Source organism: Excalfactoria chinensis, chromosome 3 (assembly GCF_039878825.1).
Source record: "Excalfactoria chinensis isolate bCotChi1 chromosome 3, bCotChi1.hap2, whole genome shotgun sequence".
NCBI classification, from domain to species: Eukaryota; Metazoa; Chordata; class Aves; order Galliformes; family Phasianidae; genus Excalfactoria; species Excalfactoria chinensis.
Genome location: NC_092827.1, coordinates 891,635 through 919,527, shown reverse-complemented (window position 1 = coordinate 919,527; position 27,893 = coordinate 891,635). Strand labels below are relative to the sequence as shown.

Here is a 27,893-nt window from a genome sequence, read left to right as displayed (position 1 = left end):
CACACTCCAGCGGTGAGCAAACTGTTGGTGAGCACACTGCTCAGCCCGGGTGTGCCAGTGACCCGGTTCTTGTTGCTGACAGTGGGTAGAAGGGCTACAGAGTGGCTGCTAATTTGCTAATTGTGTGATGGTTCTAACGTCAGTATCTACATCCTCAAAGAAAAAGAAACTGCTTTCAATATAAATAATACACTTGATTGATGCTCGTTTATTGTCTGCATTCAACACCACCTGCCCCTACCAAACCATCACACGTGCCTTGAAGAGTAGGCAACAGTTTCCCATCCTGGTCCATTCCAAAGTCCTGGGAACAAGTTCACCACCAGTAAACGTAGTCCTGATTCCCCAGGAACCAAAAGGGGCTGTACCTGACAGTCTGACTTGGTATTGGCCTCAAATTTAAGTCTCCATGCATTGTGGTGTGTAACACTTTGATGTGCTACAAGTATTTTGCAGGCTTTTCCATAGCCCTCTGCTTGAAATAGGAGTCCTGCCTCGTAAAGGCACACAGCCTTAGAAAGAACTGATTCCACAGATGTAATCACAGAACAATAATCTACACAAAACCTTTCACCCTGCCTGGCACGTGCTGGTTTATGTTCATTGCAGAAGTGACTCTCTGAGCCCTCCCAGTGTGATTCTTCTCTGGACAGAAACCTAAATGTACAGGCTATACAAAGACTCCATGAGTACGTAACAATAAATAATTGCAGTTTCTTCTATAGTAGAGGGCAGCAACCCTCTTTTTCTTACTGTATTACATATCAAGGAGAAACAATTAGAGTTAAAGATATAAAGCTTCCTCTTCTTTAGAAAGTGCTACATGGAGCTTCCAGTACATTCCATCTGAAAGAAACCCCACAGGAATCCTCCTGGTCTTCAGTTTTTCTTCCGGGTCAAAAGGGGGGATCTGAAATGGTCTTGGTTGTCAATCTTTGGTTCCAGGAAGTCTTTAACGCTGCCTTTCCAGGCTCTAAAAGGAGAGCAGGCGGGAGGCATTGAGGTACTTGTTTATCTGCGCAGCCCTTCGGAATCATCTGGGATTTGATAGGGGAAATACTACAACAACAGCTGTGGGTAGCACTGTGATTCATGGCTCAGTACTGCATAGAGCTAAGCACCCTCTCAAAGGCTGAGAATTCTTCGATGGCTTCATCAGCACTTGAAGGTCTTCAAATCCATCCAAGTCCAAAACTTCTCTTATCTCTTCTGGCATTCACAACACCTGTAAAATTTCACCTCACAGAGCTTCCCTGCCTTACGTGGTAACCAGAGCAGGTTGGTCCAGAAGAATGTGCTCAGGCACAGTTTGGTCAATGGGAAGCAGCCCACTGCTGGATGACTCACAGATGCTTTTTGTGTGTATCATGGACAGGGCAGAGATCCCTTCATAGTTAAATGGTTTATCGCTTGCTGTGCTTCAGTTGAGCATAGAATCTGACTTGGAGGTGTTCTCTGTGGAAGCGCTGGATGGCTCTGAAGAAGACACTGTGTATTTTCCTGCAAAACAAGAAACTGATCAGGCCAAAGGATAGACAGAGAGATATGTTGGTATTGACACACTGAACAGGTTGCCCAAGGAGGCTGTGGATGCCCCATCCCTGCAGGCATTCAAGGCCAGGCTGGATGTGGCTCTGGGCAGCCTGGGCTGCTGGTTGGTGACCTGCACACAGCAGGGGGTTGGAGCTGGATGAGCACTGTGGGGCTTTTTATTTGAAAATCAAATCATACGTGAAGTGGTGACATCCATGAAATGACAATTCCAGGTTCCAAGGTGGTGAGGGATACCAGAACACTTACATGAGGAGCACTGATCATGGCAACATGAAGCTCAAAACAAAGTTCAACTGGTGGCTTTTAGAAATGTGCCACAATCCGATGGCTGCTTTGGTGTTAGGCAGTTACACCACTAGCACTGCTATGGTTACAAGCAACTATACTAGTGATTCCCCTGACTTGTGTCACTGAATGGATAGGCAGATTGATGGACAGTGGATAGACAAACCCTGCGAGTGGGAACTTGGGCCAAACTTCATCAGTGCTTTAACAGAAGAAATCTATTGTCACGTACCTGTTTTGCCACATAAGTTGTTGAATGTCCTTGAAAATGGGTAGCTCATGGAAAACATCGGTGTCACCAGGATCAGGGATGTTGACTGAAAGAGAGAAATGACTTTTTGTCAGAAGCTTAGAACCTTCTTTGTAGTCACATGGAGAAAAGTGAAAGGTTAAAATAAAAAGCTGTTCTGCAGCACAGACAGGGGACAGGATGGATGTTTGTATGGCACCAGCTCACTCATTTGCATGTTTGTGATGGCAGTGGAGGAGATAGACAAACCTTAAACAAAACTACCCAGCACAAAAGGTAACAGCCTATCTCTTAACCATCTAACTTGTGGAGGGTGGACTCTATTCCTTCATCCAGGTCAATGATAAAAGCGTTGAACAAGACAGGATCCAGCGCTAGGTGCTGGGAAGCATCACCAGTTACAGCCTCCAATCAGACTGTGCCACTGATCACAGCCCTCTATCAGTGTCAGGCAGTAGAACGTTCCTGTCCTTTATCCATTAAGGTAGGCAGTAAGGCTAAGAGTTACTCACTTGGGATTGGCCATGAAATAATAATCAAAGGCAAATTTAACTCTGCACACTAGAGGGCGGCAGAATACAACTGTGTTCAGTCCAGAGAGATTTTGCTGCTAAAATGCTTCATTTTCAGATCTGCCATAGTTTGAGAAATTGATGGGATTCCTTCAAGAAGTATATTAAATATATATATATATATATATAATACAGAATTAAACGTCTTTCTCTGTTCAGTCAGTCTCTGCTCACTAGGTTGTGCCATGGTGGGGGGGAACTGGGCTGTTCCATGCAGTCGCCTTTATCATCAAAGGAGAGAGGAAGAAGGTAGATTAATAACCTCTAAACATTTTGATCCAGGACTTTAATCTTGCTTTACTTGTTCCTTTTCAGTCAAAGTGCCATGGAAACAGGCCAACCCCGACAGCCCGGGGCAGCTTCAACAGAGTCAGCTCCAGCTGGAAGTGTTTGGTCGGGGAGATTTTGTCTGAAAGGAATTCAGAACTGGAGTTGAAGGCTTAACAACTTGCTCCTTCCCCCCTATTCTGCTGGACGTGCCAGTACAGGAGGTAATGAAAAGCTACCATGCTTAATGATAGTTGTGTAAGTTATTCCTTCTTTTTTGAGAAAAAATGAGGTTTTCCAGAAGTTGAAATAGCATCGCATGCAGCAGATCATTTTCAGGACAGAGACGAGGAATGGCACTTCAAAAATGCATTAGGAAATATTCCTAGCTCTGAATCCCCAGTGGAATTCTCCTGCAGAAAACTGGTACTCGCAGTACAGGTTTAAAGAAGTCAGATGAATTATTCTCAGAACCTTAAATGAAGAACTGTTAAGCAGAAGACAGTCAGACTTTTCTCACTGGTGCCCAATGAAAGGACAAAAGGTGTTGGGCACAAATGCAAAATACAAGGAACCCCACCTAAGAGGAAAAATGGTTCCACTGTGAGCAAAGTCAAACAAAGGAATAGATTGAGGCAGAGAGGTTGGGGAGTCTCCATCCTTTGAGCTGTTTTGAGTTTTCTTAAGCAGAACTTCAGCAGATTCTTCTGAATAAATTCTGTTCCTATACAAAGTGAAAACTCAGCACCACGAGAGTGACTCAGTCACCAAAAGAGTGACACAGACATTTGCCACCCTTTTCTCCTGCAGTCTGGACGAGACGACCTCCAGAGCGTCCTCCCAACCTCAGCTGTTCTGTGACTGCAGATGGACACGATTTGGACAGAATATTGTATCTTTCTCCCATTTTGTATTCTAAGAATAAGGTGCTGGCTGACCTATCAGCTGCCTTAGAAGTCCCAGCAGCAGCACGTCCCTTCTTCCCTGCTCAGAGCTGAAGGGTATCAGCCCCAAGGAATTCCTTTTGAATTTTCCCTACACTGTGAATAATTAATGGTGCCCTTGGAATTGTCTTTGCTCTTACTTAAAGTTCCATTACATTTTGTGGTTTATTTCTTATGAAATTCAGAATGTTTTCATTTACTGCTCTAGATCAAACGTCCACCAAGCTCCTTCTCATTTTTGACCAATTGCTTATAAGTGAAATAATGAACTTTGAAAAGGGGAGTGAATTCATATTTGTGTTGTTCGTTTCTTTTTCTGGCCAGTTCTAAAAAATAATTCAGGAGATGAAGTGCATTGGGCTTAAGAGACACATGGAGAACGTTAGGTTATTCAACAGTGACATAGAGATATGTTCTTAAATCAAGCACTTCACCTTCGTTTGTTGTGAACTCCATCTGGACAGTGAATTCCTCTTCAGCAGGGCTTCTTTTATCTGTTTGTTCAAGAAAGAAAAATGCAGTAACTACATACAAACTCCAACAGTCTGTCACATAATACAGGAAATAGTTTGACTTCTTACCTTGTTGTCCCATAGAGCCCCAAATACCAAAATGAATAATCCCTAGGAAACAAAAAATGACATTTGTGACAACACCAACCTCACAGTTATCTCAGACATTGCCCACACTGACTATTAAAACTCCCAACTCTTGGATAGAAGCCATTTTCAAGGTGCGTTTCACATAATGGTGGGCTGTTGATGTTCCTGAGTTCTCCAGGACGGACTGAATATCCAATTTAGAAGATGACCCAGGTAGTTTGCTAGCATTAAGTCCATTTGGAAGAATGGATATTCTACATGGAAGTCAGGCCCTTCCTATTTTCCAAGCTGGGAGGTGCACAATAGAAAAGGTGAGAGAGATTGATCTGGAGTGTACAGTTTTGAGGACTTCCTTAAGAGACAGAGCAGACATAACTACTGTTGTCTTTAAGAAATCCATCCTACTGGCCAACAATTTCTGGTTGTAAAAGCCATGCTGACTGACATTCATCACATGGGTTTGGTCAGTTCCTCTCTTATTAGCACTACTCAGCTGTTTGGGGGATTTTCATGTAGTTTATACTTCCTCATTACTTGAAACAACAAGAAGATCATACGATGCCTCCAGATGTTCTGCAATGAGAGCAGACACTTGATGAGCTGTAGCTTGCCCTACTGAAAATAATGGGGCTATTTTCCTCATCTTCAGGATAGGAGTTCTTGCCAAAAACATTGGCAAAGTTAGAAGTTGTGTCTGTGCCAGATTGATCTACAAGGCACAATTGTTAGCCAACCTGATCACACAAGGTGTTTTGGAATGCCTGGAATGGGTTTCCCAAAGAGCCCTTTGGGAGTGAAATGTGTAAGACAAACCTGAGCTTTCCCCTCTAGCACAGCACTGCAGGAATGTCACTACTTGTTAAATGGGCATAAGATGAAACAAAACCATGCCTATGTGTAACTCACCTGCAAAGAGTTGAGCAGAGCGAAGAGGATGTGGAAAGCTTTGTGGCTCCTTTTAATGATGGTGGCAAGACCAAATCCCCAGGTGAGGCCTAACAGCGGTGTCAAGATGACGAGACTTTTGCAAATTTGAAGCAAGGTCTTCCTCTCTTGCTTGTTTGTCCTGTCCCCAATGTTTGGCCTTAGTATTTTTATTATCACAACTGCAGTGATGAACAAATTCATGGCCACGATAGCCAGGGCAGGTATGACAAAGGCCAACATAGCCTTGCTGTCCTCCCAGTTGAGCCAGCAGACATTCTTTCTGGTGTACGTGTTCCATGGCAGTGTGACAGCAATGGTGGTGACTGCAAACACAAAGGGGCACCCATAACCCAGGCAGAACACCACTGCTTTCTGAGACGTCTTGCTTGTGTTATGTAAGATGAAGACTAGTCTGTAAAAAAGGATGAGGCCAAGGCTAAGCATCCAGAAGAAGCCACACAGGTAGAATAAATGGATTAAGAATGTGGCTGCAATACAGATATCTCTTTTTCTCTGCATGTTGTGTTCGTTGATGGAGGCAGTGACAATGAACCAAATGTCAGCAATTAGAAGAGATATGGCTGTGTTGAGAATACAGACGTGACGCATGTAGGAGGTTGTGTTGTTTGTCACAGTTTTCCAAACTAAGGATTCAATTACAATGCAAATCGCTAAACTCATGATTGAAATGGCCAGGCCAATGTGGGTAATGTAATCTTCAACAGAATTGTGGGCAGGATCATCCGGTGACATCAGAATGGAGAATGGTGTCAAGTGATTGCAGGAACAAATGACATTGCCTTCATCCTCTGTTACTGTGCAACCATGACCATCCCAGCCTCCCCTACTGTTGTTGAGGTTGAAGTCCCAAAAGACACACTGCGGCATCTTCAGAGATAGGTTTTCTCTCTCAAAGGTCATATTAATATGGAAGTTCTGGTTTCTCTGGCAACTCAGAGCTGTTGATACCACTAAACTGTTCACATACTTGTCCGCAGTCACAGGCAAAATACGACCAAGCGCTGAGTAGGCCACACTGATAATGGTTGAATTTAGAGGCAGAGTCTCAATTTTATCAATCAGCACATTAACTGTGAGGTTTCCTATGTTGTTGAAGTCCTTATTGTAGTCTGCAGGGCTATGATCTGTGACAACCATTCCTTGCAGCTCAAGGGTTTCAGTGAACAGATGTGGAATGGTATTATTAACCGGTTGGAGGCTCTCAGAAAATCTCTCCACTGCGTTCAGTAACAAAGAACTTTCGGGTGTCTGCCCTTGATTCAGGTCAGCCCAAAGATCCCTTTTGGAATCAGCAACAATAACGTCCACTGTAGTGAAGTAATCCTGTAAAAATAGAACACTAATGATGTAACGGAAATCGTGCACAAATAGTTGTTTTTGGTGATAACTTCTGCACAGACCCAGAATCGCCTGCTGAAAAAGCCCTACGTGTTCTTTTGCTCAGTCCATAAGAAATGTTCAATTATTAATCCTCTGCACACCCTATTTTCAAGTCAAAGCTTCCAAAGTAGACTTGCTCAGCTTATCTTTACATGTTAATATTTCCTCTTCTCCAGCCTTCTTTCCCAGGCCTCAACCTTTACGCTATCTTTGATTTTCTTCTCCCTTATCTCATTCTCCAACCAGAAAACATCAAATCTTCTTGCACATTTCTGCTCAGAAGAGCAGTGCTATTCCTCTATACCTGACAATCAAGGCTTACAAGCATTTCTGTGATATGTTTTGCAATTCAGTTGTTGTAACATCAGTTGATTTTCCTTGCATCATTGTGGCCCCTGGTATTTGCTCTTCCTATCTTTATTTAAACCCTATTTTCTATTCCCGCTCCTACTCCATCATTCATAGAATCACAGAAACACCAAGGTAGGAAAAGACCCACAGCATCACCCAGTCCAACCGTCCACCCATCACCAACAGTTCTCACCAATCCATGTCCCTCAACACAACGTCCAAAAGTTCCTTGAACACCTCCAGGGTCATGGACTCCTCCACCTCGCTGGGCAGCCCATTCCTTGGCCTTTATGAGCCCCTAGAACAAGCTGCTAAGCTAGAATACAGCAATCTCTCTTTCATGCTTATGCTCCTAATCTGCATCATCTTGAGCCTTCATAAACACTTGTTTCTTTGCTGTCATTTAATCTTTGTGGTCACTTTAATTCTCTCCTGTTCCTGACTCTAGCTAACCACAGAAGTCCATCAGGGGGAATGTCATTCTTTACGACAAAAGCGACCAAAGGCGTTGATAAGTATTAACAAATGTTAAATAAAACCTTACAATGACAGTGGATGTCTTTGCTTCTACCGGAATAGAGGAGATGTTGTAGAGGATGGTAACAATCGCAGCGAGGTTTGCAGAAGAATTGTCATTTTGCAGCAGTACTGTCTGATTCTGCAGGTTCTGAAGGAATGCAGGTAGATCAACTTTTGCACGGGGACTGTTGACCAAGGCCTGGAACAGGAGATAGCAGGGTATCACATGTATGCAATTTACCTGGAGGTTGATCCTCCCTCATACCGACTACAGCCATACTAATAACACAGAGAGCACCACACTGTTAAGAGGTAAACCCTGCCCCTCCATGCACGTTACCTCTGCAGTGAGCAGCAGGCTGTTGATCTGTTCAGACACGCAGTCATTCTTTTCCATCTTCCATGACTTGCTGCAGCACTTGTAAATTGTGCAGCCTCGGATAAAAGTAGTATTTAAAAAAGAGCACGACTTGATTAATTTGTCTCCTTCCCTTCCAAGGGTGTTGTTTTCTGAGCAGGAAATGCTGTTCTGATCTGTATTGAGAAGAAGACACCAAGGTGGAAAACTGAGAAGCACAGAGATGAATAATTTACCTCCCATCAGACAAGCGACCACACAGTGCTGTAAGTTCTTAATAAGATGATTTCAGTTTCTCTTTTTGTTAATTATGACTTTCAGTAGTTACATGCTTTGGACGTCTTCTTTTTCCCCAGTAACTTCCAAGATTTCACTGCCCTCCATCGTAAGAATATACAAAAAGATTAATTTATAGCTTAAACATTCTTCCAAGGCCTAAGCAGGATCTTCTTTGGGAGCTGGGAAACGCTCTGGGTCCCTGGATGCTGGTTCCTCTGCTATGGGCCTGCAGTGTTTTGCTGCTCAAGGAAAAGCTGCGAGCAAAACCTGCTGAAAAGAATGTTGGCCTGTAAATTCTCATCCCAGTTTTGTTTTTCCAGTCATGAAATCAGCAAGAAACCTTAAGAAAGCCCCTCGTTTTGTGGTACTTGATTGAACTGCCAAACGAATGCTCAGTGTTTCAGGCTCAGTCCATTGGATTGCACTGCACAGCAGGGGTGGGTTGTGACTACAGCGACCACTTGTGAACTGTAAATCTCTGTATATCTGCGGGTCATTTCTAACCTAAGGGTGAGTTTTTTATGCTGAAGGATTCAGTTCTGCTGTAGCTCTCATAGGAAGCTCATTAAGGTCTTGATAGTGATGCCTTAACACCTTTTTGATGAACAGAGTGTCTGCTAATTGGCTTTGATTGGGTTATTCACAGTAGCTGCCACTTCAAATCAAGTGTCTGCATATATATGTGGCACTGTCACATAATGGCCTGCCCTAGCAAAGGCTGTGAAGACAGAACGTCCTGTTGGATTATTATTATTTTTTAATGTCTTCAAAATGTGTGTTTTCCTCTGCATTCCTAAATTTCCCACCAGCAAGGAGACAAAAGTTCTTGGCAAACAAGAGCTATTCCTTTAGGTGTCACCCCTGATCAAACTGGTGGCGTCTGCTTTACATGAGGTCCTGGGATTTCCCATGTAGCAGCCAAAAGGAGCTCTGTGCTTACCAGGTATCGGGCTCAGCTGTATCCTCTGGCTGGTGACCTCCTGCCCAATGCTGTTCACAAACTTGCAGTACGCCTCCAGCTCCTTTTCCCTGCAATCTGACTCTGTGTAATTGTACGAATAGCACAAGAAATTTCCTTGCTCCTTTTTTTCTGCATGGAAAGTTTGAGGTGGGTTAGTACTGGTTCTAGGCCAACCAGCTGGCAGCAGAAAGCTGACATTCCTCTGTGGGCCACAACCATGTCTGTCTGGATCTTCTGAACGCCGGGTCTGTCCCACTCTCCCATTGCTTCTCAGTACACCCCAACTGCAGTCCCCCCAGACAGAACCCAATGCATCTCAGCAACCCAAGGATCCCCCCATCTCCCCCTGCTCACACTTCAGTCCTTTGTCTTTTTCGCTCCCGCTGCTTTCTGAGATAGTTCAGGTGTTCAGTGATCACTTCTAATCCAGCTATTTTGTCACCTGCCTGAAAACTTCCAGTCTGTAGAGGTGTAGCAGGAAAGCCAAACACCCACCCTAAGATTAAAGACATGGAAGCCTCAGCTCTGGAGATGGTACCTACAGCCACGAACAAGACAGATCTCTGAACTGCACTCCTGATGTGTTGTTCTACATTGTTCGGAAATGAGTGGAACGCCATAGGCAACATTGCCTGGATACTCATTTCTAGCAGGTGGCAGAGCAGAATATAAAAGAAAATAAATGTAGTTCAGCCATCTCCAACCAGAACGGTGCTGGTGATGCTCCCCTCCCACTGCAGGTGCTGAGTGTGCCTCATCACTATGGCAGCACTTCAGTGACTCTTCTGATTGATCCCAGCCACGCTCCCTGTGCCTGGCAGCCATCCTAAAAAAGCCCATTCCTGTATCCTTTCTTACCCTTAGTGGTACTCGCAGGTAGATGTAATAGCAGTAAGTACAATTCGGTTACACTAACATAACTGAAAACAACAAAAAACCAGGGGGTCTGGGTTGCAGTACGTAACGGGTGATTCCACAAGTTTACTCTTACCAGCTTGAAATTCTTTTCCTTGCACCACAAATGTAACTTGATAATTTTCCATGCTGTTAGCACTTATGCAGCAGTTGAGGGCTTGGGTCGTCCCGCACACGATAGGAGCTTTAATGGGGTCTATCCAGATGTGCTGCTTCAGCGGCAAGGGAATCACATGGATTGTCACGCTAGCAGAACTGTTCAGAGAGTCCTGGGAGAATGTGCAGATGTAGGTGCCTGAAAGCAGTGACACAAAAGCCATGTCTGAGTCAGGGGAAGTGCTCTGCAGCTTCTGCATGCCCATCAGCCCTGGTACTGGACAAGCACAATCCTGACAGTATCGGGGTTCTCTGTTCTCGAGCAATTTTAACTTTAGTTCTCGTTTTTTGTATCTCCCATGATATCCCTCAGCTATTTGCTGGGCGGGGGATGCTGAGCTCTTGGAGCAGGTCCAGAGGAGGCCACTGAGGTGGTCAGAGGGCTGGAGCTGCTCTGCTGTGAGGGAAGGTTGGGGGAACTGGGCTGGTTTATCTTGGAGAAGAGAAGGCTGCGGGGAAACCTCAGTGTGGGCATCCAGTACTTGAAGGGAGCATTTAAACAGGAGGGGAACGGCTGTTTGTGAGGGTGGGCAGTGATAGGACAAGGGGGAATGGTTTGAAACTGAGACAGGGCAGGTTGAGGTTGGATCTGAGGAGGAAGTTTTTCCCCCAGAGGGTGGTGACGCACTGAACAGGTTGCCCAAGGAGGCTGTGGATGCCCCATCCCTGCAGGCATTCAAGGCCAGGCTGGATGTGGCTCTGGGCAGCCTGGGCTGCTGGTTGGTGACCTGCACACAGCAGGGGTTGGAGCTGGATGAGCACTGTGGGCCTTTGCAACACAGGCCATTCTAGGATCCTATGATTTCATCGCCTTTGTAGCTGGTGTAAGCCATGTTCACTCACCGTTCCAGTCTAGAGTGGCAGTGTTCACCATGAGCATGGATGTGGCCGTGGATTTGTTGGTTCTAATGCATGCAGCGCATTCTACTGCTTGTGTTTTACCTCCAGAATGGATTTCCCAGCTGATGCTGTCATAATTGCTCACATCACTTTCACACTGTAGACTGAAGCCATATCCCACGGAAACTGATGTGTTTACACTGGAAGACATTTTTACCTGGGCTGAGTGAGACAAGACAAGACAAATGTCATTATATTGAGGGTGTGGTGTGCACTGCAGAGAGCCTCAGACAGCAGGTTGTCTCTTTGTGCTTCCTCCTACCTTCTCGGAAGTACATCACTTGGATGTCCTGGCTGCTCCGGGCGCCGTGCCCTGTCTGCAGCTCACACGTGTATGTCGTCACCGTACCTGACTGATCGGCCAAGCACAGCGAGTCCGTCACGTTGAGCCTGTATTCAGTGCAGTTGCTGCTGAAACTGGGAACTCCTAGAGAAAAAAAGAACCCATTGAAGGTCAGGCTGTGTCTAACAGCAGTTAGGCTCTGGAAATCCCAAGCGGTCACACTAGCTAAGGAAGCCTGGTGGTTTTATAGGCACCCTCTGATAGAACGCCACCTGAACACATCAGTGATGAAGTCCTTTCTAATCCTTCTTTCTGGAAGTACTCACAGAGGTCTCAGAGGCCCAACGCCCTGCTTTCAGCACAGCTATGCAGCCCAAATTAATTTAACTTAGAGCTACAACAGTGCTTGGATGTGTCAGGGTGGGCAACAGGTTGCCCAAGGAGGCTGTGGATGCCCCATCCCTGCAGGCATTCAAGGCCAGGCTGGATGTGGCTCTGGGCAGCCTGGGCTGCTGGTTGGTGACCCAAACTAAACTTTGAAGGTTTATCTGTATGTCCCACTTTCTGCTAAATTCGTTCTATAACAAATGGTTAGCACTAAACAGAAAATCCATACCCATAAAACATCTAAGGAATCCATACCCAGTAAATACGACAGTGGGCATTAAGCTGGTTGTAATGGACCTTTGTGAGTTTCTCTACTGATGTTATTTCGTGTCTCTCTGCAACACACTGGGCCTGGAGATACACTAACCCTTATGTTCATGCTATTAGTAAAGCCTAATGGGAAGTCTGATTCGATTGGCATGTGATGGATCACAGTCCCACGTGGAGTCACTTTTTAGGTAAGCTGGAGCGGTTTTGAAGGGAGCAGCTCATCTTGTTACATGGTGCACAGAGGCTTTCCATCCCCCAGGGACAAAGCAGATAATCACAGACACCCTTACACCCTTACACCCTTACCCTTGTTTTTTTAAAAGCAGAGGATGCAGAAATAAGCTTTCTGGACAGTCATTGTGATGGTGGTCAAGACAGCTGTTCCCAATCAGGATGGCACAGATGTTGAGTATCAATATCTACGCAGTGCGCAGAGATGCCCAGAATCCCACCTACACTTGGACAGGGCATATGGAGTCCATACAACACTTGGCCCCTGGTATGGGTATCCCCCATGCCCACCTTGGGCTCAGACCTCTGGGCTGGCTGCTGCTGAGCAGCTGGAGGTGTCTGACAGACATGCAAACCCAGCAGTGAAAGGCAACTTTCTGTAAATCTCACCTGTGATTCTGATTGCTCCATTCACCTTCCATTCACCGGTAAGCAGTGGCAATTGTCCGTCAATGCAACAGAACAGCACAGGGCTGTTTGCCTGTATCTCAGGGCTGTTGCAGCTAACTTTATAGTTGTTTGAGTGTGAGATGATACGTAGTGGAGAGATTTGTATTTCCTCTGTGCTTCTGTTTATCAGATTTAAAGACAGGTATCTGTTTGCAAAAGTGCATGTGTAGGTACCTGTAAGACAAAGACAACACCTTCACACGGAGCACACTTTGCTGTTGGTTCCCCTACATTTGGAGGTGTGAACTGGGAGCTACTTTGCATGGAGTTTTAACATGTCCTGGCACAATGTCACCCATCTCCCTTCCTCTGGTTATCAAAAAGCTCTAAACAAGGGCATGTGAAAAACCAAACTCGGTGGGCTCTTGCTACTTGGGTTACATTTGCAAAGGGGACAAGGGCCTTTGAGGCAAAATGCAGTCACAGCCTCAGTTACCTCACACAGAGGACGAGGTGGCCTCACTGCTGAGCAGCCACCAAAAATACCCACGTCAATCTTCTACATCGTACGGCAACTGCAGGTCAGTAGGTGGTTCGTTACAGAAAACAGTCAGACCAAGAAAGGACCAAAAGCTGACAGGAAAATGATGAGGGATGCTCCAGGGAGTCGCAGGCATTGCATGCCTCTCATAGTATTACCTACAGTATGCTTCTCATAGGATTACCTACACTAGAGATTTGCATCTGCCCTTTCAGTGATAGGAAATCATACCAGCATCCTCCTGCGTAACGTTGGTGATTGTAAGAACCGCCTGTGACATCGCAGTGTTACTGTCTGTCCTCATGGAGTGCCGTGAGCTGTTCAGGATGATCTGACTGCCATGATACCAGGTCGTGTTCTCAGTCACGGTGTTTATCTCACACGTCAGCTGGATGGTATCCCCTTCAAAAATGTGGGCAGGACTCACAGTGAAGTTTACGTGATCTGGGAAGACAAAGTGCAGCCTTCTGCATTACTTCATGGTCCCTTTCATTGCGGAAATCCCAGCTGCCCTGCAGCTGCACACACTCAGCCTTGGCTGCAGGGCGCTGCCTCTGATAGCAGATACTACATTTTCCCACAGGGTCTCCTACCAGCTGCCTCAACCAAAGATCCCAGACAGCTTTTATGAGGATGGACTTGCACTCTGCTTTCCAAGGAGAAAATCTGGGAGGAGAAGCAACCCAAGGAGAGGGGCGTCAGAGAGAGCTGGGTCAGTGCTCAGACCATGAGAGATAGATGTGGGCACTCTGTTGGGCACTGAGCTGCAGCAGCATGGACAAAGTGCCAAGGAAATCAAAGGGAACGTGTTCTTTCTTGCTTGTTTTGGTGTGACGGCGTGGAGAGTATTGGCAGCCTGACACACAAAGAGCTCAGTTCTGGGGCTGAGCTCAAGGGATTCAGCCTCTCTCCCATGGAGATATTGCATCAGGGTTTAACAGAGTAGCTGGAAGGGTTTGGTTTTCAGAGGGAAATGCTGCATGCATGGCCATCTCATTCCAGTTCTAAGCTTTGGTGGCACAGGGTGAAGTGAAACAGATGAGAAATAAGTAGTGTCTGTAGGTCCAGAATGAGATAATCAACAACATAAAGTGAATGTTGAAGGGAAACGCTGAGAGAGCTCTGCACTTACTCGTCATATCTGCAGTGAAGGAGGTAGTCGGAATGTTGAATGTTTCATACACGTACTGTGCTGCAAGTCTGCTGGAATGCTCCAGCTGGTGGAAGCTCGCTGATCCTGCCTCCACTCTGTAGCTCACCTCAACACTTCCAGGCCTGAGCAGACAATAAAAGAAGCACCATGAACTGGCATTGTTGCATACTGGTGTATTTCTATGCTGTGGGACCATCTTGTGTGGCTAGGAAGGTATGAGAGCCAAAGGCTCCCGTAGGACTCACAGCTTGTTCTGGTATATAAGAAGAATCATAGAATCATATAATAGAATCACAGAATGGCCTGGGTTGCAAAGGCCCACAGTGCTCATCCCATTTCAACCCCCTGCTGTGTGCAGGGTTGCCAACCAGCAGCCCAGGCTGCCCAGAGCTATGTTACCCACAGTCCTATTCTCATGCTAATGGTTGGGATTTCCTTTGCAGCTATGATACTCTTATTTCACATGTGCATACTGTGCATGAGTTCTAAGCAGAGTGACTGTAGGCCTTGCCGAGTTGTGTCACCTCGAGGAGAGATTTGTGCCCCCTAGGAAAACACAGAATTGTTTACATACCTGAAACCTGTTGTTGTTGCTGACACAAAGCCTGGTAAGCATCCGTAGCTAGCATTAAACTGAAAACAGAGACAAATGACATGACTTGAGAGCTCTGCATATCATCCAGCATGCCTAAAATAGGGCTCTCTCCATCCAACATCGCTGTGAGCGAGAGCATGCGGCATATCTGAGAGAATGGGCCTGGTGCTCTTCCCACTGCCACCAGAATACATTTATATGGGTGGTTCCATTCTCTACGCACTGATGGGGATTGAAGCTGGAACCAATAATGTGATTTTTTACATGTTTTTGATGCAAAAGATTTCTGAATATTTCCTTGTCCTCCTATGTGTTAAAACAAAGGGGAATTTTGTCCTTATAGTGGAGCTAAGCTGTGACCCACTTCATAGCTACAAGTGCTGCAGCCTCTGCAGCTCCCCACTGCAAAATGGGGCAGTGACAGTGACAAACCAGGTGCTGAGACACAGGATAAATGCTGCTTTTTAAGAGGGCTTTGTAGCTTTATAGACGGAAAACAAAACCATTACCACTTTATCGAGGTCAGCTTTGTATTTTTTGTACAGTTCTGAAGAAGGATTCCTGAGGTCATCGTGGAAGGCTGTGTCAAGTCTTACTGACATATTCATTACAGTGGGCTCTCCCATGCCACATGAGTCTGTAAGGAAAAGCATAAAAATAAATCAAAAGCAACAATTACCACTACAAGCCGTAGTGGCTTCCTTAAAGCCTCCATGAGCTCTGCCTTGGGTTGTGGAGGCAACAGGCAGAGCTCCATCCAACTACTGCCAGCCTGAATGTCCAGTCAGCAGCCAGGCTCCTAAAGAGTCATGGCATCTTGTCATGAGAGCCACAAAATGAAAAGGAACAAAAGATAGTGCTGGTTTTTTATTTGTTTGATTCCTCCTCTCCTCCGGAGTATTTTGACACAATTTGGGTACATTTGTAAAATCTGAGGAGAAGAAACTGTCTTTGCTTATCAGAAATTCCCACAGAGGCACTGGAAGGACTGCAGGAGCTGGGGCTCTTGCATGGCACTAGGTTGTGTTGAGAGGGCCCCATGCTACAAAGAACCATAGAATCCTAGAACGGCCTGTGTTGCAAAGGCCCACAGTGCTCATCCAGCTCCAACCCCCTGCTGTGTGCAGGTCACCAACCAGCAGCCCAGGCTGCCCAGAGCCACATCCAGCCTGGCCTTGAATGCCTGCAGGGATGGGGCATCCACAGCCTCCTTGGGCAACCTGTTCAGTGCGTCACCACCCTCTGGGGGAAAAACTTCCTCCTCATATCCAACCCAAATCTCCCCTGTCTCAGTTTCAAACCATTCCCCCTATCACAGAATCACAGAATTGTAGGGGTTGGAAGGGACCTCTAGAGGTCATCGAGTCCAACCCCTATCACTGTCCACCCTTATAAACAGCCATTGAAAGAAAAGAGAGATCCAGGGCATCCTACACACTTTACACACTCAAGGGCATGGAGGCATCCCAACACTCTGCTCAGCTCTGCTCCATCTTTCAAGCAGCACACAGGTGTGCAATGCTCATGCTCGGCATGATCTCTCCTTACCTGCATTCTGAGGCTCACAGTAGGGCCCACAGAAAGGCCTTTCCTTGGTGTAGCCGCACGGCTGGTTGGGAGCCAAGCTGGCAGAAGGGCAGCTTATCAGGTCACTGCACCCTGTGCTTGGCCAGGCATATCCGCTTTCACAAGAACAGCAGCTCTTGTCCTCACTGGACACACAGACTAGTGGTGGACAGACAGAGAGACATGGTCAGAATGAGAATCACACAACATCCCGAGTAGGAAGGGGCCCCAAAGGATCCCTGGGCCCAGCCCCAGCCCCACACAGCACCCACAGCCCCAGGGAACAGTCCTCCCCTGTCCCTGTAAAGGCCTGGAGTGCTCATATACCCTCTGCTACCTTAATTGCTTGGATGTGATGTTTCACAACCACGGTAAGGTAATAAAACCTGCCTGGTACCCATACGAGTAAGCCTGGTGCTGACTGCATCTCACGCAGCCTGCCAGGTCAGAGCAGAGCCCTTGCAGTGATTCACACTCCAAACACAAGTGGGAGGGAAGGAAACAGTCTGATAGCTGTTGTCACAGCTTCCTGAAACTTGAAAGTAACTTGAACTGCTTGTTATTTAAACTGCAGCAAAATTCTTTGACTCAGGCTTCCTCTAATCCGTCCCTTCCTTAGGACAAAAAGGCATTTGGGGTTACTAATGCCAACGTTATGTAAAGAGAAGCAGTGGGGTGGAGGTAATAAACCACCCTGTGTGACCCGGCTTTGCTGGATCTCTCACTGGGCAGCAGAGATCACTCTGTAAGAGTGGGAAATATCAAATAGTGGCAAGCAAGAATGGCAGCCAGAACGCAAAACTAAACAACCGACCCACCTGTTGTAATGTTGATACTTGAAACTGTCATTTCTACATCTGAAATATTGCTTGAAACTTGAAGACTGAAGTTTCTGAAATACTCCCTGATTGGCTCCAGGAAGGATGAATTGGTGAGGCTCACTTCAATGTCGATGGCATAGTCCAGGGGTGGAAGGTTGAAAATAAGCACTGCAAAAGAAATGGCGTGAGACTGCAAAGCTGGGTGAGGGGAACTCCTAAACTGGGGGCTTCCTTGGCTCCTGGTTGCAATGTCATAGCGGCAGAGCACAGCACTCTGTTTAGGAACACTTCCTACTTCCAGCTGTGCAGATATTCTGCACTGCTTCTACCCGCTGCCTGCCCGACCAAAGACAGACATCCGTGGTCTCAGACCAATAGGAAGCAAATATAAATGGCATAAGATATACACAGAAAAGCCGTCTCGCCCCTCCTCTCCTTTGTCTCAGTAAGTCAAACGGGTTGTCAAGGAGAACTGAAGCCGTGCCGGGTTATCCTGTGACCCCACACCACTCAGCTGCTTGTGCTCTGGTTTTCTTTCTACACCACGGGTTTCATCTTGCATAGGAACTTTGCCTATATGTGTCCATCTGTGACCACACAGAATTCTGCACCTCTCTTTTATGTCTTTACTGCCTCCTCTTTCTGACTGCCAAAGCTCTGTCCCAGCAGTGACCTCACTCATGCCTTGCTGGAGACCCGCTCCATTGCCATATATACGTGCACGTACCATTTCGCTTCTGCACCTGCAGCCCTGGGTGGAAGCTTTCCTCTCCTACCTCCCTGCCGGTCTGTGGGAGAAACAGAGAGAAATTCTGTGAAAAAAGAAATGAAGCTTTAAAAGTAGTGAAGAAAACCTTCCCACTAACTAACTCCTCTGTAAGCAGAATGTTTGTGTCTTCTGTGCCGGGAAATGCTAAAACCCCACAGGGTTGAACAGGGAGGGGTGGCACGGGTTTGGTGGGGCTGGGTTCACCCGGGGTGCAGCGGAGTGCCTTGCAGATCACCTTGCTTTTTCAGTCCTGCCCTGAACTTCATTGGCACTGATGTTAAAAAGGGAAGCCAGGGAACAAGCAAAGATGTAGGCAGGAAGTTTGTAGCTTGGCCAGTTTCTTGAGCCCCGCTGTAATCTTTGTTTACAGAAGGGGTGAATAGGCTGGCAGCCCTTCAGCCAGCTCTGGGCACAGAGGAACCACCTGCTGTGTGATCAAAGAATCACATTATGGTTGGGCTGGAAGGGACCTCAAGGATCACGAAGCTCCAACCCCCCACAGCAGGCAGGGCCACCAACCTCCACATTGAATACCAGCCCAGGCTGCCCAGGGCCCCATCCAACCTGGCCTTGAACACCTCTGAGCATCTCTGTGTCCTCCTCTGGACTCTCTCCAACAGCTCCCTGTCCTTCTTGTCTTGGGTCTCCAGACCTGGGCACAGCACTGCAGATGGGGCCTCACGAGGGCAGAGCAGAGGGGGTGGCAAACTAAATCCCTTGTAGACTAACACAAGTGAGAGCCCACAGGTTTTCCTCAATTCCTTCTGGTGAGGGTTTAAGGATGGAAAAAAAGAGCCCGGTTCCTGGATTCCGATCCATCCTCCACACTGCAGTTATTCTTTGGTTTCATGTCCCCCACTTTATCTTGTATTGCCCTCCTCGAAGACTTTCTGGCTGTATCAGCTGGGCTCTATGAGCAGAGTGCAAATTAAAACCCATGGCTCTGGGTTAGGATACTCACAGTGTGCTGGGTGAATGGCTCAAAGCCTGAGGCTGGAGACATCTGGAAGCACGTGGCCAGTAGAGACAGGAGGTGAAGGGCTGCAGTAATTGGGGATGGCATGTTGTTGTCAGCTTTGCTGTACAGCCTAGGAGGAAAGTGGAGAAGGATCAGGAGATTTGCAGCTGTCTCCCACGGTGGGAAATACTCCCTATAAAAGCTTTGCATTGAGGCTATGTCAGATGGAGCACAAAACAAGGTCTGCAGTTATTCCTAATTATCCTCTTGTTGCTGCCACCAGAACATTTATTCCATATCTCCTTTATTTTTCCTTTTTTCATGTCGCCTACACCTGCTCAGGATGGAGAGAGGAAGAACCTTCTGGAGACAGCACAGTTACATCACAGGCTCAGCTAGAGATGTCTGCATGTCTGTTGCCCCTTGTTAATGAGGGTAACAGTGAAAATGATATCCCCTGCTAAAAAAGTACATGTAATCCGGGTTTTAATATGCAGCTCCACTAATGGCACTGATGCTAACAAGTGAACAGCATGGAATGTAACAGTGCTGACATGCCAGAATACAGCATGGTGCCTGGAATCACAGCCCAGGAAAACAACATCTTCCATATTGTTAATATCTCAGCTAAGAGTAACAGGTGATGCAGAATGTTCGCAGACCCCTCTAGCTGGTGCCGACCCACCATGAGTGACGAGAGAGCAGAGAGAGGGAGCTGAAGGGTATGCTTAGAATTGTGGCTTGGTATGAAAATGCACTTTCTGAGTTTTGCTGACAAAGCAATTCTCTCACTTTCCGATTAACAGCCAGCAGGGAGCAATGGCGAGAGACAGAATGCGAGCAGACTGCAGAAACCACCCTGAGAAAGGAAAGCACTGAGGAAAGTCTCTGAAGAATCAACAGCATATGAGTGGAATGGTCAGCTTGTTTAGCAATCAAGTTAGCTTGACTAATACCATGAGCTTTTGTAGAAATGAATCGTAGTCATAGAATCACAGCATGGCCTGTGTTGCACAGGCCCACAGTGCTCATCCAGCCCCAACCCCCTGCTGTGTGCAGGTCACCAACCAGCAGCCCAGGCTGCCCAGAGCCACATCCAGCCTGGCCTTGAATGCCTGCAGGGATGGGGCATCCACAGCCTCCTTGGGCAACCTGTTCAGTGCGTCACCACCCTCTGGGGGAAAAGGCATCTAAGCAAGCAGGAAACCAAGGCTACATCTACAGCACTCAGTGCAGCCACTTTGTCCCTTCAGAGAGGTGCTGCCGTTGTCCCTGTGCTCCTCTCTGAGCCTGCTTAACTCACTGTCACTGCAGCAACTGCGTTCATCTGAGGGAGTTTGTTCAGTGGTTCAGAGGTGCTGAGCCATACGTACTCTCCTGTCCAGGGTTTCCTCAGGCGGTGTTTCCAGAGGAGTGCTCTGACTCACACCCTTTTCACATTATGTCACACTGGTCACCCTTGTTTGTGAAACACAACTTTATCCTCCTTGACCTGTAACGTTAAATTCCTTTGTTCCTCTGTAAGCCTTCCTATTAGTCACAGCCTCTTTACGCTCAGAGAGTCTGCATGAAAAATGAAAGTTAACTTGTTCCCGTCTATCAGCAGAACAGGTCCAGTCCATACCATGACCAAGCAGGACTTCCTGCAAGAAGAAGAAAACTTGGCAAGACTTGTGTTTGCAAAGCAAGATAACTGCAATATGACCCATTCCACCGCATAGCAGGTAGCACAGGAAACACCAGCTGAGTGGGTGGAAAATCCCCCAACAGACACTGCCCCATGTTGGGAAAGGAAAGGTTTGCTGAGGGCTGACCTTTCTTTGGAGCAGTTACCTCAATTTTCAGCAGGGTGTTTGTGCCCGTGCAGATCATGGCTTCTGTGGTCTCACCACTGTGCATGGTCCAAAGAGCCCTTGGTACCAACTAGGACAGAAGCACTGTATCTTTGGCATGGTGTGCTGCTCTTGCAGCAGGGTTTTATCTCAGGTTTGGTGACTAGACTGCTCCTATTGACACCAACAGCCCCATGGCTCATTGCTTGGGTTCCTGAGTTTAGGCCTATTCATCTGGTAGGCGCTGCTTATCCACCTTCTGCCTGGCTCCCAGGCGCCCATTTCTCTCTCACAGGCAGACACACCTGGTAGCACATCTGCTTTGTAGAGAAACGTGGCCATACGAAGATGCTTAGGGGCCGGAGCATCTGTCATGCCATGAGATGATGAGAGAGTGGCACTGTTCCACTAGCAGTCTTGGAGAGAGCTCATCCATGCCTACCAAGAACCAGAGGGTGTTGGAGAGGCTTCTTTGGCTAGGGGTTCCAAGTGCAAGCTGAAGCAAGCACTTCTACACAGAGCATCCTCGTGCAACCACCCATGGCAGAGATATTTTATTCTTGATGACTAAAGAATTTTATTCTTGATGGGCTCCTGTGTCATTCCAGCACTGTGGTCATACCACATCTTTGGTACTTGATGTACCTCATCTTTCCAAGTGTGCTATACATTTGGAACTCAATCACGCTGCACTATCCCTGCAAAAGCATTTTCCTTTTTTTAAACAGCTCTTTCTCTCTTTGGGCACTTTGTGTGAAAGCTTTATGACGATGGGAGACATGTGGGGGTGAAGGGCTCATGGAGAAAGGAACCAGGAGCTGCTACAGAGCAGGAGATGGGAAGAGAGCAGCCAGGCCGCGGCTTACGCTGGTCAGACAGCCACTGAGTGCTCTATTTCAGACTTGGTCCCTGGGGCTAAATCCCCTGCCCTCTCTTCCTGCTTGCTTTATTCTTCCACAATCACAACAAGAGCTTTCCCTTCTGTGCTTCAAACATGACCTTTGGGAATGCGTAATAAGTTGGATGGTCGGACAGTGTTTGTTTCAGACATGAAACACACAATGACTTTAAGAAACACACACCCAGGCACAACAATATTTCATGGGAGAGCTGGCTGAAAGGGAAGAGGGGGCGGGGGAAGTTGCGCTGACCTTAGATAACACATCAGAACGAGAACAAAACTGAAATAAACACAAATTAATCAAGGGCTCCACACTGAACTGTGGAGCGATAAGGGCCCAGATGGGCAATAAACAGGTGGTGGGACACGCTGTGATGCTGAAGGAGCTGTGCTACCCCAGCTCTGTGCCCAGCAGGGGTGCAGGGGAGGTGGTTGGTTAAGCGAAGGGAGGTGTGGGGCTCAGGCAGAGGTTCAGGATTTGGCAGTGGAGGTTTTAATTTGTGGCACGGTGGTTGTGCACAAACAGATGCTGTGGCTGTCCTGAGCGGGGGCTGATTGCTCCATGTGCCACGTGATGTTTGGTCTGGCAGGCTGAAAATAGCCACAACCCAACCCAGAGTGGGAAGGCACTGAAGCCGTCCCTTCCCTGGGAAAAGATGGTCCTTCCCTATTCTTGCCTTCTTCCTGGCACATTTTCTCCCCACTGCGTATGTGCTGCTCAGCTCCCATTCCAGCTTTGTGTTGGAGTGTCATAAGTAACAGAAAGACTGAGAAAGCAAAGAAAATGTGACAGTAGTAGTGCAGCTCTGTGCTGTTCAGGTGCTTGCATGCACCACGTTTGGAGAGGCGCAGGTCAGGGGGCATCCACCCATCCCTGGTGATGTGCTGGGAGAAGGCATGGAGCCACAGATGTCCCCTTCCCCTCCTCATCCGCTCTGGAGCAGCAGCAGTTGTTGGGCTGGTCCATCCCACAGCACAGCCCGTGTTAACAAAGCAACGTGTAGGACAGCTGTGTGTGGGACAGGGAAGGTGGGAATCTCCATGTGCTCACTTCTGTATTTATACACTAAACAGGGAGGTCTAACAGCACCTGTCAGAGTGGAATTTCCATGGACTGCAGTGAGTTTTGGATTAGATCCCTGGGTCAGGCCAGCCACAGGCTGCTTCTATAGAGATATGGAAGCTCTGAAGTACTAGAAAGTCTGATGACTGCACGTTTCCTGCTCGTTGTGTTTTATTAACCTCTCAATTTTTTCCTGCTGCTGCAGGGCAGCCCGTGGGAGGCGGCAGTGCAGCTGTGCAGGTGTTTGTGCTCTGGATCTGCAAACCCAGCTCTGTGCAGCACTGTGTCCTGCACAGCTGCACTGTGCTACCAGCAACCTGAACACAGGCAGCGTGCCACACACCACCTGCATTTTTGGCATTAGGCTTGAGATCAAGACCAAATGTCACCAACACAGCCATAGAACAGTGTGGGTTGGAGGGGACCTCATGACCACCAGTCCCAGTCCCAACCTCTGTAGGCAGGGAACCCCCCACCATCCACGGCTTCAGGCACTGCCACCATGGCCACCACAGCTCTCCAGGCAGCACAGATGGGACTCATTCATTTACCAGCACTCTGGAGACTTCCAAGAACATTGGGCTTTAGACAGATGCTTGGACTGGCTCCAAATATCACTGCACTTTGTGCTCAAATCAGCATCCATGTACCCTGTAGTGCAAACATAATAACAGAATGGCCCGGGTTGGAAGGGACCCCAAGGATTATGAAGCTCCAACCCCCCGCCACAGGCAGGGCCACCAACCTCCACATTGAATGCCAGCCCAGGCTGCCCAGGGCCCCATCCAACCTGGCCTTGAACACCTCCAGGGATGGACGGGGCATCCACAGCCTCTCTGGGCAGCTGTCCCAGACCTGGACGCAGCACTGCAGATGGGGCCTCACAAGGGCTGAGTAGAGAGAGACAGTGACCTCCCTGTACACACTGGGCTCTGGTGGTGCAGGAGAACACTGCTGCACCTGATGGTCAGTTTAGGGGTATGGGTGGTGTTTCTTAGGCCGAGGAGGGGTCATGAGGGAGCTGAAACAAACACCGTTCAGGTGAGCTGCTGAGAGTCTGCCTCTTTTTTCTAAGGATGCTGGAGCACGCATCTCCTGCTGCAGTGCTGCAGCTGCTCTTGCAGGGTTGGCTGGAAGCAGGGCAGGGAGCAGGTCACTTTGGAGGCAGATGTTCATTAACAGCACAGAACATCTTATGAATCAAGGAGCAGAGTTTATGGGTGGCAATCAGTCTTCTCACACCATAGTCTTGAAATAAGACAGATGTAGAGAGGAAGGAAGGGAAGGTCACCCAATATTCCCATGCCACAGCCAGAGGGGCTGGGGGCATTGCAGACTCAGCACTGTTGCAGCCAGGTACAAGCAAGCTGGGCTTCAGAGAATGATGGACTTCAAAGGCTTTCTCCTTCCAGAAGGAAGAGCAAAACCATTTGGGGAGCAAGGGCTGTGCTGGGAATAGCCTGTCACAAGGCACGTAGGGTGGCTCTGGAATGAAGATGGCTTTTACACATTTGACCAGATGGCTTTTGAGGGCCAAGCCTGTGGTCTTGGAGCACAGCTTTTCCTCTGTATGTGAACAATGAAGGGAAGCTCTGCCTTTCTCTAAGAATTTCTGAGAACGGTAAATTGCACAGTAGATCACAGCCCTATTATGCTATCGGGGAAGTCATTTGGAAATGAATGCTTCATATCAAGATTTACATGGGGAATCCATCCAGCTGTGCTGCTCACAGCAGCCTCAGCCTTAGCATTCCCAGCTCCATCCCCTCCCAACCCACAGCCTACTCACTACCAAGCTAGAGCAGGAAATAGAAAAAGCCTTGATGCTGTGCAGCACTGTTGGCAATAAACAAAACACCCGTGTACCCTCAGTGCTGTTTTAGCAACAGATCTAAACCACTGCCCCTTTTGGGCTGTGATGATGAAAATTAAGTCCTTCCCAGCCAGGCTCCATACACCCATCCTGTTTTGGCTTTCTCTGGACTGAAGTTTGTAACGGTTACGTGCTGAGTGCAGAAATCATGGATTAAGGTGATGAGATCTGTGTTATAAAATGGGAGGGCCATCGGAAGCTGCAACTGTAAGCAGAGAAGCTCTCAGAATGGGCTGCAAATGTAGTCAAAAATTACTTAAAAATACTTAAGTAATTCCCCTGATGTAGCATGCAAACACGGCACAGTAATTACAGACGGCCTGCTGCAGTGGGATAGTGCAGGAACTGCTCTTCCCAGACAAGCATGCAGCATGGATCATTCCTCTGTAGGAGAGCAACGGGCCATTGCAAATCATCTCTGGGAAGACCTCAAGCATGTTCCCTGCTCCTGCACACCTTGAGTCTTCCATCTCACCCACTTTCCTCATGCAACACCCCCAGCCCACTGCAGGACCCTGGGCTCCCCACTACCTTTATCCCAGCCCGTGAACAAGAGCCTGCAGGGCACAGAGCAGGGGACAGCCTGCTGCACTGCTGCAGGTGCTGGGTCAGGTGGTGTGATGGTGGCAGCTGCACATACAGGGCAATATGCAAAACCATTTGAGAAACAAACTGTACAATCACACATTAACGTGGATCAGCCCAGGAAAGGCAGCTGGACCCTTCTTTGAGACAACAGCCCTGAGCGATGGCTTCCAGCAAACCTGCAGTTGCGTTTCTTGCAGGAGTTGGGTTTTGCCATAAACTCATCCCATCTTGTCTTCAAAAGCCATGGTTCTCTCATGAGGCTGAGGTTAATTCCAGCAGCAAATCATTGCAGTTGCCATTCGTACAGCCCCAATATAACACTGCTCTCACAGATGATGCCATTCACCTCCATGCTTGCCTCGTTCCTTCTGCTGCGAGCAGCAATTTCTTGATCAAGATGAATGGGTTAAAGAAAGGAACTCCAGGAAAGGCCGCGCTGCCTTTTGTGTGCTAACAATACGAGGAAGCTCTGCCTAGTTGGAGGAATTTCCCACGTCTCCGATTCAGACTTTGGAAAAGTGCTTTATCAAGGCTGTCTAAGAGGTGTTAAAAACAACAAAAATAGTCAAGGAGATGGGGACAAAGATACCTTCCTCCAGCCTACGCACATTCCCTGTTTGTTTGTTTGTTGAAGCTGGAAGCCGTGTGTTGCTGCTGCGCAGCGCTCCCCAGGTCCGGCGGGCCGAGTTCCGCCATCGCTGCTGTGCAGCCACCAGGGCTGTCCCCAGCACTGCCTGTGGGGGACTTTGTTCCCTGATTTTGCCAGATGTTATGAGACAGGTTGAGTGACAGAAGTAATGAATTTCCTGCGTGAGAGTAGGACCTGAGCATTGTGAAACACAGAAGTCCCGCTGCAACAGCAAGGGATGCAACAGACAGAAATGGGGGTTGACTCCAGCTCCAAGCTTCCAGCATCCTTCCCATCCTTCCCCTTGCTCTTCCCTTGCATCTCACAGTCTCACTGCTTCCCAGAAAGCTGTCACTGGAGGTGAGAGCTGCAGCATTCACACCACACCCTTATCAACCAAACCTGCCAGGTCCTTGTGCACAGAGGAGAGCAGTGCATTCCTGCTGGTGGGAACTGGGGCCCAGGGCTGCAGGAACTCCCACTGCAGCCACCTTTGCAGAGAATCCTAGTCCTTATGGAACTGGTAGGCATAGCTGTTCCAGTGCATCACCACCCTCTGGGTGAAAAACTTCATCTTAAGATCCAACTTGACCCCCCATCTCAGTTTAAAACCATTCTCCCTTGTCCAATCACTCATAAACAGTCAAATATGTCCATCCTCATAAACAGTTGTAAAAGTGGGAGAAAGCAGTAGGAGCATCCCTGTCTCGCCTAACTGAGCACTGGGAACAGCACTTCAGCATTCCAACGTGCTACCAAGGAAATGGATTTAGTTTAAGCAGCTCAAAACACAGACAGAACAGAACAGAAACAAAATAAACACAACACAGCATGCAGCATTCCCAGCCTGTGGCTCCGGGTGCTCCAAGCCCCTCTCCTCTGCCTGCATCATCCCAGCTGGGGATGCTGGAGACTGATGGTGAAGGAAACAAGTGCACTGTGTTGTAGGGCTGGCAGAAACACTGTGCCAGCTGCCTGCACTGAGAGTCCTGCCATAGCCCTGAGCCAGCATCAAACAGGCCAAAAGATCCCTTAATGCAGTCAGTATATTTATCACAGAGTCATTTCATAGAATCATTTCATAGAATCATAGAACATAGAATGGCTTGGGTTGAAAAGGACCACAGTGCTCATCCAGTATCAACCCCTGCTATGTACAGGGTCACCAACCACCAGACCAGGCTGCCCAGAGTCTGATCTTTTCTGAAGCCCCATAGTGAGCCTTATGTCACAGTAACACAGAGCAGGTTAGCACTGCATTACCACACACACCGAGTTTACCCATAGTGATCACAGCCCCAGTTCAATGCCACCACCCGTGCTGGCAGATGGCCACACTGTGCAGTCCCCACCGGCGCAGTCTGTACCACCGCATCGCCATGAAATGAGAGTGCTGTGGCTGCCACTCTCCCTGCAGTGCCTGCAGCATCCCCAGGGCTCTGCACGGCCAGACCCAGCCCTGGGCATTCCCTCAGACACCGTCCCCGAGTGGTTAAAGCACACCAGGAGCACGGTGCCATTCCGTCCCATCGGCCATACCTGCAGCCAGGCGCTGGCCGTGCGCTCTCCCCGAGGAGCTGCCATGCAGTGCTGCCCACTGCCCTGCTCCCTGCCTGCTGTTTCCCCAAGGCTCGGGACACACCTTTATGCGTGCTGTGCTGTTGGTTCTCACGCTGAGGGTTCCTTCTTTTCCTTTTGCTTTTCTTTCTGGAGTCAATCACACCGTCCGCGAGTGGCAGTGAGAACCTCTGTGTGCATCCACAGATTGCCGTGACCTCCCTTTCCTGCAGTCAGTGGGAACCT

The 27,893-nt window shown here is 48.0% G+C and overlaps 1 protein-coding gene across 1 annotated transcript; it reads right to left on the bottom strand.

The window, feature by feature from the left end:
• Positions 1–176: 176 nt before the first annotated feature.
• On the bottom strand, positions 177–27,893 carry ADGRF5 (adhesion G protein-coupled receptor F5). The gene is made up of 21 exons (XM_072332229.1): positions 27,733–27,893; positions 19,209–19,335; positions 18,206–18,266; positions 17,476–17,646; positions 16,640–16,816; positions 15,601–15,728; positions 15,071–15,129; positions 14,476–14,618; positions 13,575–13,787; positions 12,803–13,036; positions 11,504–11,668; positions 11,185–11,403; positions 10,262–10,480; positions 9,250–9,399; positions 8,013–8,206; positions 7,698–7,871; positions 5,381–6,745; positions 4,454–4,495; positions 4,307–4,366; positions 2,072–2,156; positions 177–1,500 (listed from the first exon to the last, which is right to left on the bottom strand). The coding sequence occupies exons 2-21, from the start codon at positions 19,308–19,310 to the stop codon at positions 1,421–1,423; spliced, it is 4,041 nt and encodes a 1,346-aa protein (XP_072188330.1). The 5' UTR covers positions 19,311–19,335; positions 27,733–27,893; the 3' UTR covers positions 177–1,420.